The following is a 15,507-nucleotide window of genomic DNA, read 5'->3' on the forward strand; positions in this document are numbered from 1 at the left end:
CTCAATATTAGGAAAGTGTTCCTAAGGTTTGGTATACTCAGTGTATATTTCACAGGAGGCTGCTGAGGGGAGGACGGCTCATAATAATGTCTGGAACGGAGCTAACGGAATGGCATCAAACCCATGGAAACCATGGAAACCATGTGTGATGTATTTGATACCGTTCCACTGATTCTGCTCCAGCCATTACCGCAAGCCCGTCCTCCCCAATTAAGGTGCCACCAACCTCCTGTGGTATATTGGTGCTTTGGAACTCAGTTGTTTGACTTTGCTCCCCTGTGGTTTTACACAAGACAAACACAATATCAATAGCAGCAAAGGCTGAATTATTTAATATAATTTACAAATTGTATAAATAAAATAAGTATTTTCCTTAAAAAGAGGTCAGTGTTGCAGATATGGTGGTTACCTTGCCTCTGTGTGCGTGCGTGTGTGTGCGTGCGTGTGTGTGCGTGCGTACCTTGCCCTCTGTGTGTGTGTGTGTGTGTGTGTGTGCGTGTGTGTGCGCGTGTGTGTACCTTGCCTCTGTGTGTGTGTGCGTGCCTTGCCTCTGTGCGTGCGTGCGTGCGTACCTTGCCCTCTGTGATGAGCTGATCCAGCAGACCAGAGTTGTAGAAGCTGGCGTAGATGTCCCCATGGCCAGGAGGATACCACACGTCAGCATTCTCACCCGTCATACCAATGTCTGTGGCCACAGGCAGGAGGGACTCTTTACTAATACGGGGGTATCTGGGACAGAGGACAGAGGGACTCTTTATTAACACGGGGGTACCTGGGACAGAGGGACTCTTTATTAACACGGGGGTACCTGGGACAGAGGGACTCTTTATTAACACGGGGGTACCTGGGACAGAGGAGAGAGAGGGAGGGGAGATGGGAGAGAGGACAGGAGGGACTTCTTTATAACACGGGGGACCTGGGAGGGAGGGACGAGGGAGGGACTCTTTATTACCACGGGGTACCTGGGACAGAGGGACAGGAGGGGACTCTTTATTAACACGGGGGTACCTGGGACAGAGGACAGGACAAGGGCTCTTTATGAACACGGGGACCTGGGACAGAGGAGGGACTCTTTATTAACACGGGGTCTCTTTGGGACAGAGGGAGGGAGGGTCTCTTCCTTTATTAACACGGGGTACCTGGGACAGAGGACAGGAGGAGAGGGCGGGAGGTGGGAGAGGGGGGGTACGGGGCGGACAGGAGGGGGGGGGGGGGGGAGGGGGGGGGGGGGGGGGGGGGGAGGGGGGGGGGAGGGGGGGGGGGGGAGGGGAGGGGAGGGAGAAGGGGGGGGGGGGGGGGAGGGAGGGGGAGGGGAGGGGAGGGGAGGGGAGGGAGGGAGGGGAGGAGAGGGAGGAGGGGGGGGAGGGAGGGAGGGGGGAGGGAGGGAGGGGAGGGAGGAGAGGGAGGAGGAGAGGGAAGGGTGGAGGAGACTAGGAGAGGGAAGGGTGGGAGGAGAGGGAGAGGAGAGGGTAGGGGAGGAGAGGGTAGGGGCCTAGGAGAGGGAAGGGGAGGAGAGGGTAGGGGGAGGAGAGGGTAGGGGAGGAGAGGGAGGGGGAGGAGAGGGTAGGGGAGGGAGAGGGGAGGGGAGGAGAGGGTAGGGGAGGAGAGGGTAGGGGGAGGAGAGGGTAGGGGAGGAGAGGGTAGGGGAGGAGAGGGTAGGGGAGGAGAGGGAAGGGGAGGAGAGGGAGGGGAGGGGAGGAGAGGGAAGGGGAGGAGAGGGTAGGGGAGGAGAGGGTAGGGGAGGAGAGGGAGGGGAGGGGGAGGAGAGGGTAGGGGAGGAGAGGGAGAGGGGAGGAGAGGGTAGGGGAGGAGAGGGAAGGGGGAGGAGAGGGTAGGGGAGGAGAGGGAAGGGAGGGGGAGGAGGAGAGGGTAGGGGAGGAGAGGAGGGGTAGGGGAGGAGAGGGTAGGGGAGGAGAGGGTAGGGGGAGGGGGAGGGAGAGGGAGGAGGGGGAGGGAGGAGAGGGTAGGGGAGGAGGAGAGGGTAGGGGAGGAGAGGGGGGAGGAGAGGGTAGGGGAGGAGAGGGTAGGGTAGGGAGGAGAGGGAGAAGGGTAGGGGAGGAGAGGGTAGGGGAGGAGAGGGAGGAGGGGAGGAGAGGGGAGGAGAGGGTAGGGGAGGAGAGGGAAGGGGAGGAGAGGGAGGGGGAGGGGAGGAGAGGGTAGGGGAGGAGAGGAGAGGGGAGGAGAGGGAAGGGGAGGGAGGAGGAGAGGGAGGGGAGGAGAGGGAGGGAGGAGAGGGTAGGGGAGGAGAGGGAAGGGGGAGGAGAGGAGAGGGGAGGGGGAGGAGAGGGTAGGGGAGGAGAGGGAAGGGGAGGGAGGAGAGGAGAGGGAAGGGGAGGAGAGGGTAGGGGAGGAGAGGGAGGGGAGGAGAGGGTAGGGGAGGAGAGGGAGAGGGGAGGGAGAGGAGAGGGTAGGGAGGAGAGGGAAGGGGAGGAGAGGGAAGGGGAGGAGAGGGTAGGGAGGGTAGGAGAGGAGAGGGGAGGAGGAGAGGATAGGGAAGGAGAGGAGAGGGTAGGGGAGGAGAGGAGAGGAGAGGGGAGGAGAGGGTAGGAGAGGAGAGGGTAGGGAGGAGAGGAGAGGGAAGGAGAGGAGAGGGAAGGGGAGGAGAGGGAAGGGGAGGAGAGGGAAGGGGAAGGGGAGGAGAGGGGGAGGAGAGGGAAGGGGAGGAGAGGGAAGGGGAGGAGAGGAGAGGGTAGGGAGAGGAGAGGGGAGGGGAGGGTAGGGAAGGAGAGGAGAGGGTAGGGAGAGGAGAGGGTAGAGAAGGAGAGGAGAGGGAAGGGGAGGAGAGGGAAGGGGAGGAGAGGGAAGGGGAGGAGAGGAGAGGGTAGGGGAGGAGAGGGTAGGGGGGAGAGGGTAGGGAAGGAGAGGAGAGGGTAGGGGAGGAGAGGGAAGGGGAGGAGAGGGAAGTGGAAGGGGGAGGAGAGGGAAGGGAGAGAAGAGAGAAGGGGTAGAAGGGGGAGGGAAGGGAGAGGAGAGGAGAGGGAAGGGGGAGGTGAGGGAAGGGAAGGAGGGGAAGAAAGGAGAGGAGAGGGAAGGAAGGGGGTGGAGAGGAAAGGGAAAATGGGGGGAGCAGAGGAGAGGGAAGGAAGGGGGAGGAGAGGGAAGGGGCCTCATTAAAAGAGGATAGAGTTGTCATCTGACCAGGCTTTTTGACACACTCCTGCTTGATCCTCACTTTGTGTTTGATTGTATTCCAGAGGCGTAGGAGCTTCTGAGGTAAAGCCCTCCTTGAAGAGGCTGATAAAATATTAACACTACAAGACTTTTAGTCTACAGTCCAATTCAACAGTCCACTGCTTAAAAGGAAAGGTTCACCCATCTTGAATGTTATACTGTTTTTGTGCATCTCTGAGTGATGTTCTATAGATTCCCTGGGTCATTTCATGTTTTCATATGTATCTGAGTTATTGGCGTTGAAGCAGGCAGAAATCCGGCTGCTATGACGTAGCACTGTGATAAAGTTCCTCTGACTACACAGGAAGTTAACAGGAAAACGACTTTTAGATCACAAAAACGTCTATCAGACATATCAAATTGCAATACTGGCCGATGACATAACTCTGGGGAATGTCTTCTCTCAAATAAGACATTGATTATATTTTTGCGATATTCCTACCTCAAGAAATGTGGAATTTAACGGAGGGTCTATCTAGCACATTTTTCCTATTTGTCTGCCTCTTTATTCCAGGGTGCATTGCATGGTGCTGTTGCCTGAGATATTATAGAAAGGAGATGAATAATGAAAAATATAACGCCCCACCCAGCAGACTGGGACAAATCGCCTTCACGTTGTCATGCTGCGTCTAAGCTAATTGTAACGCAATCCCTTCAAAGTCAGTGTATATATCGAGAAACTATTTCTCTCGAAAGTACGTAATGTCACGATTCCTAAGCTATATGATATTACAGATAGCAAGTTAATTATCTCACATCTCTGAAAAGTATTGTAATGTTGTACTTCTGGTTGACGAAATTGGTGCTAATGTTGGGTTTTTGAGCTAGCGTCCAATAGAATCCCATTCACTCCTTGAAGGAGAGCGCTCCTTGTCCAGGAATTGCCCACAATGCACCGTGGAGCCCAATGACGTAGCATGGCAGAAATGCCTTCTGGAACATGTGAACTTTCATGTGCATTAATAACAAACTTGTATTCCATCTGTAAATATGAATAAAATTGTTAAATTACGAGACTAGTTGGTTTAGCCACGTAAAAAGACAGGAACCTAACTGGTAGCACTGATTGGCTAACATAATGAATGGGCTGGACATGCCGGGAGATGAGTTGGGATTGGTCTGCCATGTAGCATACTTCTGTCTATAACGTGAGCTGCTCAATACTGTATATGTTGATAGTCCTTTCTACTGTAGCGTTTTTGAAAGATATAATGTTAGCCATGGAGAACTACAAAAGTTTAGCTACTTTTCTCTTTAATGCCCTGAATTTAGCAGGCGCTATCGACAGATCAGTTTTTGCACACGCCACGGTCTGTGTGAACCGGAGAGACTTGACACAACGCTGACAAACAAGACGTAGCTACAAACAAAACTGAGTTAAATGGTTCCGGTCTGCCGTGAAGCGTTCATTCGTGTACACCGTTAAGAGTTTAGCTACAATTTCAGATATTCTAAGTTTCTAATTTTGTCAGAAAGTCGTTTTCATTGCAAGTTAAAGCGTACTGTTTGCTAGCTAGCGAACGTTAGCTTGCTGGTTCGCTATCTAACGTATAATCACGATTTAACGTATAATCTGTGCAGTAATATTATTTGAATCAGAAACTATTTGCAATGCTAGCTAACATTGAACCTAGTTGGTTAGCTTTAGCTACCTGCAGATTCATACTACAGCTATGACAATGTTTGTATTGGTAGTAGTATGATATACCATTTTCTAGCCCAGTCTCTACTTTTATCCAATGTAAAAAACTTCTACATTTCAAATGTTGCTACATAGGACCGAATCCAGGTGGTGGGTCATAATTGATAGTGCAGTTTGTTAAGGCAATTTTACAGCTAACTATCTACTTTACATGCTGATATTGTCTTTGGTATTATTGTGTGTAGCTATGTTTCCTTGCTAGCTAGTCAGCCAGCTCATAGAGAGAGCATTGCATTGTGGATTTTGTAGTTGACATGAACTGCAACAGATTTCCACAATGATTTTCCATGTTGCTACCAACCTTATTATAACGGCAAAATTAAATATTTAAATAATCACAAGTTTAGCTACTTTTCACACACATACTCACATAGTGTTATTTAACACTGTAAATGAAAGGAATGAGTGGTTTTGGTTGGATTTTTCCTTTAAGTCTTTAGAGTCCATTCATTACCGCTACAAACAGGATGTCCAGTTTAATGTCCAGTATGTCTCATATATTCTGATCCAGCAAGATATGAGACATACTGTGGTGCGTGTGTTACCTGCTCTGGTTGAAGGTGTGTATCTTGACACGGTGGTGTGTGTATTTCTGAAGGATCTTCTTGGTGTCTTCATCCGTGTTGAAGGAGTTCATCAAGACCAGAGGAACGTCTGTGTTGTACTTCTTGTTCAAGTGCTGAGGGAAAAAGATACTGGATTGAGAACAGGTGAAAGGAGTGCTTGGCGGCCATATTGGATTGAGAACAGGTGAAAGGAGTGCTTGGCGGCCATATTGGATTGAGAACAGTTGAAAGGAGTGCTTGGCGGCCATATTGGATTGAGAACAGGTGAAAGGAGTGCTTGGCGGCCATATTGGATTGAGAACAGGTGAAAGGAGTGCTTGGCGGGCATACTGGCCACAGCAAACCAAGTGAAAGGCTGGGTGGAGCTAATGCAATGGCAGTGTTGGAGAGCATCACATCCGAGGTGCATTGTGACTGACTGATTGACAAATCATAATGAGTAGTTATTTATGATGCAAGGTGATTTGTAGGTCAGTTAGTCGGCAGTCGGGCTGCCCAGTCGGCTGCAATGCTGAACAAGCCCGAAGACTCTAGAGTCCAGACTTTAATGAGGGAGGGGTTGTTACAGTAAACCGTTACCAAACTGTGTGGGTGTGTGGTGGAGTTTATGAAGCAACCAGGCTGGTTGAGGTTCGTCTCGGCTTTATGAGGTCATTAAGGGTGGGACTGTCCTAGGAGAGGTGGGGTCGTGTGAAGTTCAGCTCCACTACCAACCAATGTAACTACCAGGATATGACCCAAACAATGTAACTATCAGGAAATCACACACTCTGACTGGCACAACAAGTCAGCGTCACAGGATCTATTCCACTGTAGGATGTTGGTTTAGATTTAGTGCAATCATTTTAAGTTTCGTTTTATGAATTTTGGGAAGTTATGAACTCCCATTTCCCAGGACAGAGCAGAAAGGTCAGCAGACTAGAGAGGAGGGATAAAGAGGTTCTGTGGATTAAGAAAACAGCCCTTCTCTCCCTCACCCTCTCTCCAAATTACAAGCACATGCCCCCCCCCCCCATGGGTTTTATTGGCATGGGAAACATATGTTAACATTGTCAAAGCAAGTGAAGTAGATAAAATACAAAGTGAAATAAACAATAAAAATGAACAGTAAACATTACACACACAGAAGTTCCAAAAGAATAAAGACATTATAAATGTGGTATTATGTATCTCTCTCTCAAGTTGATTAAACAGCATGATCCTTATATTTTGGTTGAGTATATTAGAAGATCAGCTGAGGGTCTGTGTAAAGCTCTCTAAGGACTGCAGGCAGTCTGGCTGAAAGGAGAGCTGTTATTCTATGGGCAGGTCTGTGGGTTTGGCCAGGCAGAGGGGGGACAGAGAGGGCAGTGTGCTGGATCTGAGAGGTGTGTGTGTGTCAGAGCAAGAGAGAGGCGGTATTTGTTTGCGGACTTGTGTGTGGTTGTCTGTATATGTGTGTGTGTGTGTGTGTGTGTGTGTGTGTGTGTGTGTGTGTGTGTGTGTGTGTGTGTGTGTGTTGTGTAACGGCTGCATGCAAAGGGAAAGGAAAAGAGAACAACTGAAAGCATTCAACTGAAATATGTGTTCCACATTTAACCCAACCCCTCTGAACCAGAGAGGTGAGGGGGGGCTGCCATAATCAACATCCACGTCATGAACACTCTTCCCCCCTCCACACACTGTGTCCTGTGTCTGTCTGACACCCCAGTGGTTCTGGGACAGTCATTCTACCCTCCAGATATAGGCATATTACCTCCACTGTGAATCAGGCCATTTAGGGAGAAAATGTTGACCAACTCCCACCTCCGCCCTGTCCCCTGAGTAAAGCTTCTCAGTCATCTCTCTCTCTCTCTGTGTCTATTACATTTTACATTTTAGTCATTTAGCAGACGCTCTTATCCAGAGCGACTTACAGTAGTGAATGCATACATTTTTTTTTCTTTTTCTCCGTACTGGTCCCCCGAGGGAATCGAACCCACAACCCTGGCGTTGCAAACACCATGCTCTACCAACTGAGCCACACGGGACAAACATGAATTACTCATTTGAAGAGCATTTGGTATGACTCGACTGGGAAATGAACCCACAACCTTCCAATCTCAGGACAGACACTTTAACCACAAGGCTACTGAGTGTATCTATGTGTATCTATGTGTGTGTGTGTCCAGTCGTCTCTCCCTCATTAAAGTCATAATCTGGAGTCCTTGCTTCAGCCCAGCCCACCGACACCCCAGCCCAGTCCCGCCCAGCCCAGTCCCGCCCAGCCCAGTCCCGCCCACCGACAGCCCAGCCCAATCCCGCCCAGCCCACCGACAGCCCAGCCCAGTCCCAGTCCCGCCCAGCCCAGTTCAGCCCACCGACAGCCCAGCCCAGTCCAGCCCAGCCCAGTCCCGCCCACCGACAGCCCAGCCCAGTCCCGCCCAGCCCAGTCCAGCCCACCGACAGCCCAGCCCAGTCCAGCCCAGCCCAGCCCAGTAGGCCAGTCCAGCCCAGCCCAGCCCAGCCCAGCCCACCGACAGCCCAGCCCAGTCCAGCCCAGCTACAGCTCAGCTCAGCCCAGTCCAGTCCAGCCCACCGACAGCCCAGTCCAGCCCAGCCCAGCTCAGCCCTGTCCAGTCCAGACCAGCCCAGTCCAGCCCAGCCCATCGACAGCCCAGCCCAGTCCAGCCCAGCCACTTGGTTTGGTACGTTTTCAGAGATGGGTTTGAGGGTAATGAAATGTAACCACTATACAATTCTTATGATGTCTCTTATGTTATGCGTACAACATTCCTGTGGCACATATCTGTTATAACAAGTCATTATGAGTAAGTTATAATGATATAATGACAGTTATCACAACTCTTATGTAATAAAACAATAATGTTTTAACCTTTATTTAACTAGGCAAGTCAGTTAAGAACAAATTCTTATTTACAACGACGGCCTACACCGGCCAAACCCAGATGACGCTGGGCCAATTGTGCACCGACCTATGGGACTCCCAATCACGGCTGGTTGTGATACAGCCTGGAATTGAACCAGGGTCATTAGGGACGCCTCAAGCACTGAGATGCAGTGCCTCAGACCGCTGAGATGCAGTGCCTCAGACCGCTGAGATGCAGTGCCTTGAACCGCTGAGATGCAGTGCCTTAGACCGCTGAGATGCAGTGCCTTAGACCGCTGAGATGCAGTGCCTCAGACCGCTGAGATGCAGTGCCTTAGACCGCTGAGATGCAGTGCCTTAGACCGCTGAGATGCAGTGCCTTAGACCGCTGAGATGCAGTGCCTTAGACCGCTGAGATGCAGTGCCTTGAACCGCTGAGATGCAGTGCCTGCGCCACTCAGGAGCCAGATATGCCCATGACATGTCTATGACTGCTTATGACATGTCTATGGCTGCTTATGACAGCTCTATGGCTGCTTATGACATGTCTATGGCATGTCTATGACTGCTTATGACATTCTAACAACATATTGAGGACAGGTACCTCTATCTGCTGCACGGTGAGGTCCAGGAAAGTGTTCTCGTTGCGGACGCTGATGAGGCTCTTGGGGCCTTTACAGCCCATGCTGGTCCCCAGGCCTCCATTCAACTTGACTACCACCAGCTTGTTGAGACTGTCTGCCAGGCTGTCCGGCAGGGGCAGCGCTGCTATCTTATCATAGGGCTGGATCTGTGGAGAGAGAGGAGAGACATTTAATATGTTCCCTTGGGTAATGTATGTGGTAACACTTCTGATGTGGGTTGAGGGGGATCTTATCTTGACATTTAATCTATGGAGACTCAGGGACTGAAAAAGGACTGAAAAAGGACTAGGGAAGAAATGAAACCACACAACTTTTTTTTGTTCATTTCTGAAGACAAAGGAAAGAGTGTAATCTTTGACAGGACTATAACACACCCAGAACCCTGCATTCAGCTTGAATCAATAAGGTCTGGCATTTTAAACAGATAGCTGGAGGCTCACAACTATACATAATGAGAAGGAGCACCCAGGACCGTCAAATCTTAAACAGATGTCCTGTGTGTGTGTGTGTGTGTGTGTGTGTGTGTGTGTGTGTGTGTGTGTGTGTGTGTGTGTGTGTGTGTGTGTGTGTGTGTGTGTGTGTGTGTGTGTTTTACATGAGTACATGTGTGATTGACCCTAAGTAACTGAAGGGTCATAGGGTCATGGCTCATCCTGTGTGGTGATGACTCATGTCCTGCTCACTGCTTTGAGACACCAGAGCCTGGATCTGAGGCCCAACACACACCGGATACAGCCCGACACACACTGGATACAGCCCGACACACACTGGTTAGAGCCTGACACACTGGATACAGCCCGACACACACTGGATACAGCCTGACACACACTGGATACAGCCTGACACACACTGGATACAGCCCAACACACACTGGATAAAGCCCGACACACTGGATACAGCCCGACACACCGGATACAGCCCGACACACACTGGATAGAGCCCGACACACACTGGATACAGCCAAACACACACTGGATACAGCCCAACACACATTGGATACAGCCCAACACACTGGATACAGCCTGAAAACACTTATTATGGAGATACTGTATATGGTTGGCTGGAGCTGCTCTAACCTAATCTCTGGTGGGCAGAAATGGTACTGTAGGTCAGTCTTTTTACTGTGACCACCAATAGCTAAAGAGCAGCAAATCCTTCCGGACGAATCACGAGTCCACAGGTAGATAGCATCTTTCTAATTTCAGAAGGGGAGGTGACATTCAGCCCATAGACTGGCCCTTAACTTGCAAAGACAGAGGGGGAGCTCCTCGTTCTAGCATCCCTTCACTCACTGAGGATAGCTTAACCAAAACAACAACAAAACAATCACCTGTTCCCCTAAAGATCCTCTACGTGTAACAGAGAATGTGTGTGTGTGTGTGTGTGTAAGAGAGAGAATGTGTGTGTGTGTGTATGTGTGTGTGTAAGAGAGAGAATGTGTGTGTGTGTGTGTGTGTGTGTGTGTGTGTGTGTGTGTGTGTGTGTGTGTGTGTGTGTGTGTGTGTGTGTGTGTGTGTGTGTGTGTGTGTGTGTGTGTAAGAGAGAGAATGTGTGTGTGTGTGTGTGTGTATGTGTAAGAGAGAGAATGTGTGCGAAGCACCGCTGCAGTGTGTAATATTTTAACGTGAACACTGCAGCAAAAGCGAATTCCTTCCTCCACTACTCTTTGGTCTGCGTGTGGCTACAATACGTTGAGTTTCCCGGGGAAGCTATGAAGCGCCGGGGAAGCTATGAAGCGCCGGGGAAGCTGTGAAACCAGCTGTAGACTAATGCGTGATTGTGTTCATGAGTCTGTTATTAAATGTCTATGTTTACTGCTTTTCATTCAATTCAATATTCATTCATATGGGCAGAATATTGTACATGTAACTTACAGATTTAATTGTGGCCTAAAATAAATGTGTTCATACGGGCAGAATATTGTAGAGTAGGCCCACAGTGCCGTGAAAAAGTATTTTCCCCCTTTCTGATTCTCTATTTTTGCATTTTTGTAATACTGAATGTTATCAGATCTTCAACCAAAACTTAATATTAGATAAAGGGAACCTGAGTTTCCAAATATTTAATTTAATTAACAAAGTTATGCAACCCACAATTTCCGTGTGAAAACATAATTGCCCCCTTACACTCAATAACCGGTTTGCCACCTTTAGCTGTAATGACTGCAACCAAATGCTTCCTGTAGTTGTTGAGCAGGCTTTCAGATCGCTGTGGAGGAATTTTGGCCCACTCTTGCATGCAGAACTGGTTTAACTCTACAACATTTGTGGGTTTTCAAGCATTAACTGCTTGTTTCAAGTCCTGCCACAACATCTCAATTGGGATTAGGTCTGGACATTGACTAGGCCATTCCAAAACCTCAAATTGCTGGCCATTTCATGTAGACTTGATTGTGTGTGGTTTCGATCCTTGTCTTGCTGCTAAGACCCAGCGGACGACACCTCCAACTCACAGACGGAGCATTCTCCTGTAGAATTCTCTGATACAGAGCAGAATTCCTGGTTCCTTTCATTAAGGCATGTCCTCCAGGTCCTGCAGCAAGCAAAGCATCCCCAAACCATCACAACCCACCACCATGCTGACCTTGAGGTTTTGGAATGCATGTTTAGTTTTCAACCAGACATAATGGGACCCATCTCATCCAGCATGTTGACCCAAGTTTGGCAGGAAGCACCTGGATGATCATCAAGACACTTAATGTTCTATGACAAACGAGTCAGTAAAATGTATAACTGTGTCGCTGAGTTAAACCAGTTCTGCATGCAAGAGTGGGCCAAAATTCCTCCACAGCGATGTGAGAGACTGATCCAACAACTACAGGAAGCATTTGGTTGCAGTCATCGGTGCTAATGGTGGCACAACCACTTATTGAGTGTAAGGGAGCATGTTTCCTTTATATAATATTAGGTTTTGGATGAAGTGCTGATAACATTTAGTATAAAAAATATGCAAAAATGAAGAAAATCAGAAAGGGGGCAAATACTTTTTCACAGCACTGTATATAAATGTGTTCATATGGACCGAATATTGTATATAAAGGCTAAAGGCTGAATAAAGCCTATACTATACCTAGGCTGGTGTCTTTATAGTTTCCACAATGTATTTTCATTTTAAAGAATGTATTTTTGTTTGATCTAGTTTTTACACCATCCATTAACACCAATCATTCAATATAAAACATTTATCAACAAAAATAAGTAGGCCTAAAACATTTCTTTAAAATAAACATTTTAAACCATCCATTAACACCAAACATTCGATATAAAACAATTATTTATCAACAAAAAAGGTTTGCAAAATACAAACATTTATGGGCCAAAAATAAGTAGGCCTAAAACATTTAGTTAAAATAACAATAACAAAAAAAACAAGCCACAAATAAATCCTCATATTTCTTACTAAGATTAATGTTCTAAAACATGTTCTTGACTTTAAAATAATCAATACTGAAACTTTCAGATGACGTTTGTGTGTGAATTAAACATGTTCCATTGCTTTCATGAGCATTTTCTTTCACTGCCCTGAGTTTAAGACAAGGATTTAGCCATCTTGGAATTAACGAACATTTCCAATAACTTTATTTTCAAGAATCTAATTTCTTCTTAACTTTTTGCTTAAGGAGAAACATAAGAAATATCGCAATAACATTTCCAATAACCTTTTTGAGGAATAGCAACTTTGCTTAAGTTTATAGTTAAGGAAAAAATGGCAGTTAAGAAGACATTGATTTTTAAGATGATTTTATGAATCTGGGACCTGGTCTCTTAGGGAATTAGAATGTGCTTAGTGTTCTGGGCCCAGACGAACATGTTAATCTGGGACCTGGTCTCTTAGGGAATTAGAATGTGCTTAGTGTTCTGGGCCCAGAAGAACATGTGAATCTGGGACCTGGTCTCTTAGGGAATTAGAATGTGCTTAGTTTTCTGGGCCCAGACGAACATGTTAATCTGGGACCTGGTCTCTTAGGGAATTAGAATGTGCTTAGTGTTCTGGGCCCAGAAGAACATGTGAATCTGGGACCTGGTCTCTTAGGGAATTAGAATGTGCTTAGTGTTCTGGGCCCAGACGAACATGTTAATCTGGGACCTGGTCTCTTAGGGAATTAGAATGTGCTTAGTGTTCTGGGCCCAGAAGAACATGTGAATCTGGGACCTGGTCTCTTAGGGAATTAGAATGTGCTTAGTTTTCTGGGCCCAGATGGATTTTGGAGTATTCACAACTGCAACGTCAAAATGTAGGCAATGCTCTTCAAGTAAGACTCCAGCCATTGAGTGGTGTATTTCTCAACCAGTGACTTCAGATCCTTCTGTTGCTTGTGGTAGTGGGGTCTTTGCCATGGCGGTTCAAAAGCTAAAAAGCTGAAAATGTGAACCATATGTGTGTGTGCTGGAATCTACCCCTACGAATCTACCCATAATCTGTTACAGGAGGACACATCACTACCTCTAGATGGTTCTCCCTAAATGTGGACTGAAGACTAGTGTATGTGTGTCATCACAAACAAGTCACACTATGACATGTTACAGAGTGTGCCAAGTGTCCAGCCCTGACCCCTCTCCCCCCTTCCTCTCCCCAAAACAAAAACTGTCCCATCTGAGTTAGTTAAATCAAACCATGTGACTCAATGACAACACACACAGACATATGGTGACCAGACAATTCCACATAGAGAGGGAGACATAAGAGAGAGAGAGAGAGAGAGAGAGAGAGATAGATAGAGCTAGAGAGAGAGAGAGAGATAGATCGAGCTAGAGAGAGAGATAGATAGAGCTAGAGAGAGAGAGATAGATAGAGCTAGAGAGAGAGAGAGATAGAGAGAGAGAGAGAGAGAGAGAGAGAGAGAGAGAGAGAGAGAGAGATAGAGATATACACACCGAGTACACCAAACATTAGAAACAGCCTCAGTTCATCAGGTCATGGACTCTACAAGGTGTTGAAAGCATTCCACAGGGATGCTGGCCCATGTTGATGCAAATGCTTCACACAGTTGTGTCAAGTTGGCTGGATATCCTTTGGGTGGTGGACCATTCTTGATACACATGGGACTCTGTTGACTGTGAAACTCCAGCAGTGTTGCAGTTCTTGACACAAACCGTTGTGCCTGGCACCTACTACCATACCCCATTCAAAGGCACTTACATGTTTTGTCTTGCCCTTTCACCCCCGAGGCACACACACAGTCGTGGCCAAAAGTTTTGAGAATGACACAAATATTCATTTTCATTAAGTCTGCTGCCTCAGTTTGTATGATGGCAATTTGCATATACTCCAGAATGTTATGAAGAGTGATCAGATGAATTGCAATTAATTGCAAAGTCCCTCTTTGCCATGCAAATTAACTGAATCCCCCAAAAACATTTCCACTGCATTTCAGCCTTGCCACAAAAGGACCAGCTGACATCATGTCAGTGATTCTCTCGTTAACACAGTTGTGAGTGTTGACGAGGACAAGGCTGGAGATCACTCTGTCATGCTGATTGAGTTCGAATAACAAACTGGAAGCTTCAAAAGGAGGGTGGTGCTTGGAATCATTGTTCTTCCTCTGCCAACCATGGTTACCTGCAAGGAAACACGTGCCGTCATCATTGCTTTGCACAAAAAGGGCTTCACAGGCAAGGATATTGCTGCCAGTAAGATTGCACCTAAATCAACCATTTATCAGATCATCAAGAACTTCAAGGAGAGCGGTTCAATTGTTGTGAAGAAGGCTTCAGGGCGCCCAAGAAAGTCCAGCAAGCGCCAGGACCATCTCCTAAAGTTGATTCAGCTGCAGGATCGAGGCACCACCAGTACAGAGCTTGCTCAGGAATGGCAGCAGGCAGGTGTGAGTGCATCTGCACGCACAGTGAGGTGAAGACTTTTGGAGGATGGCCTGGTGTCAAGAAGGGCAGCAAAGAAGCCACTTCTCTCCAGGAAAAATATCAGGGACAGACTGATATTCTGCAAAAGGTACAGGGATAGGACTGCTGAGGACTGGGGTAAAGTCATTTTCTATGATGAATCCCCGTTCCTATGGTTTGGGGCATCTGGATAAAAGCTTGTCCGGAGAAGACAAGGTGAGCGCTACCATCAGTCCTGTGTCATGCCAACAGTAAAGCATCCTGAGACCATTCATGTGTGGGGTTGCTTCTCAGCCAAGGGAGTGGGCTCACTCACAATTTTGCCAAAGAACACAGCCATGAATAAAGAATGGTACCAACACATCCTCCGAGAACAACTTCTCCCAACCATCCAGGAACAGTTTCATGACGAACAATGCCTTTTCCAGCATGATGGAGCACCTTGCCATAAGGCAAAAGTGATAGCTAAGTGGTTCGGGGAACAAAACATCGATATTTTGGGTCCATGGCCAGGAAACTCCCCAGACCTTAATCCCATTGAGAATTTGTGGTCAATCCTCAAGAGGGGTGTGGACAAACAAAAACCCACAAATTCTGACAAACACCAAGCATTGGTTATGCAAGAATGGGCTGCCATCAGTCAGGATGTGGCCCAGAAGTTAATTGACAGCATGCCAGGGCGGATTGCAGAGGTCTTGAAAAAGAAGGGTCAACACTGCAAATATTGACTCTTTGC

General features: G+C 47.9%; 1 protein-coding gene across 3 annotated transcripts in view; it reads right to left on the reverse strand.

The window, feature by feature from the left end:
• Nucleotides 1-15,507, reverse strand: part of LOC106595143 (UTP--glucose-1-phosphate uridylyltransferase) — a 61,338-nt gene that overhangs the window by 16,249 nt on the left and 29,582 nt on the right. For all 3 annotated transcript variants that reach the window (XM_045687279.1, XM_045687275.1, XM_045687268.1), the window contains exons 4-6: nucleotides 8,892-9,077; nucleotides 5,419-5,552; nucleotides 573-729 (exon numbers count right to left, since the gene is read on the reverse strand). In XM_045687279.1, coding sequence (XP_045543235.1) covers nucleotides 573-729; nucleotides 5,419-5,552; nucleotides 8,892-9,077 — 477 coding nt within the window. The remainder of the gene's footprint in view (nucleotides 1-572; nucleotides 730-5,418; nucleotides 5,553-8,891; nucleotides 9,078-15,507) is intronic.

The sequence above is a fragment of the Salmo salar genome, chromosome ssa01 (genome assembly GCF_905237065.1).
Source record: "Salmo salar chromosome ssa01, Ssal_v3.1, whole genome shotgun sequence".
NCBI lineage: Eukaryota > Metazoa > Chordata > Actinopteri > Salmoniformes > Salmonidae > Salmo > Salmo salar.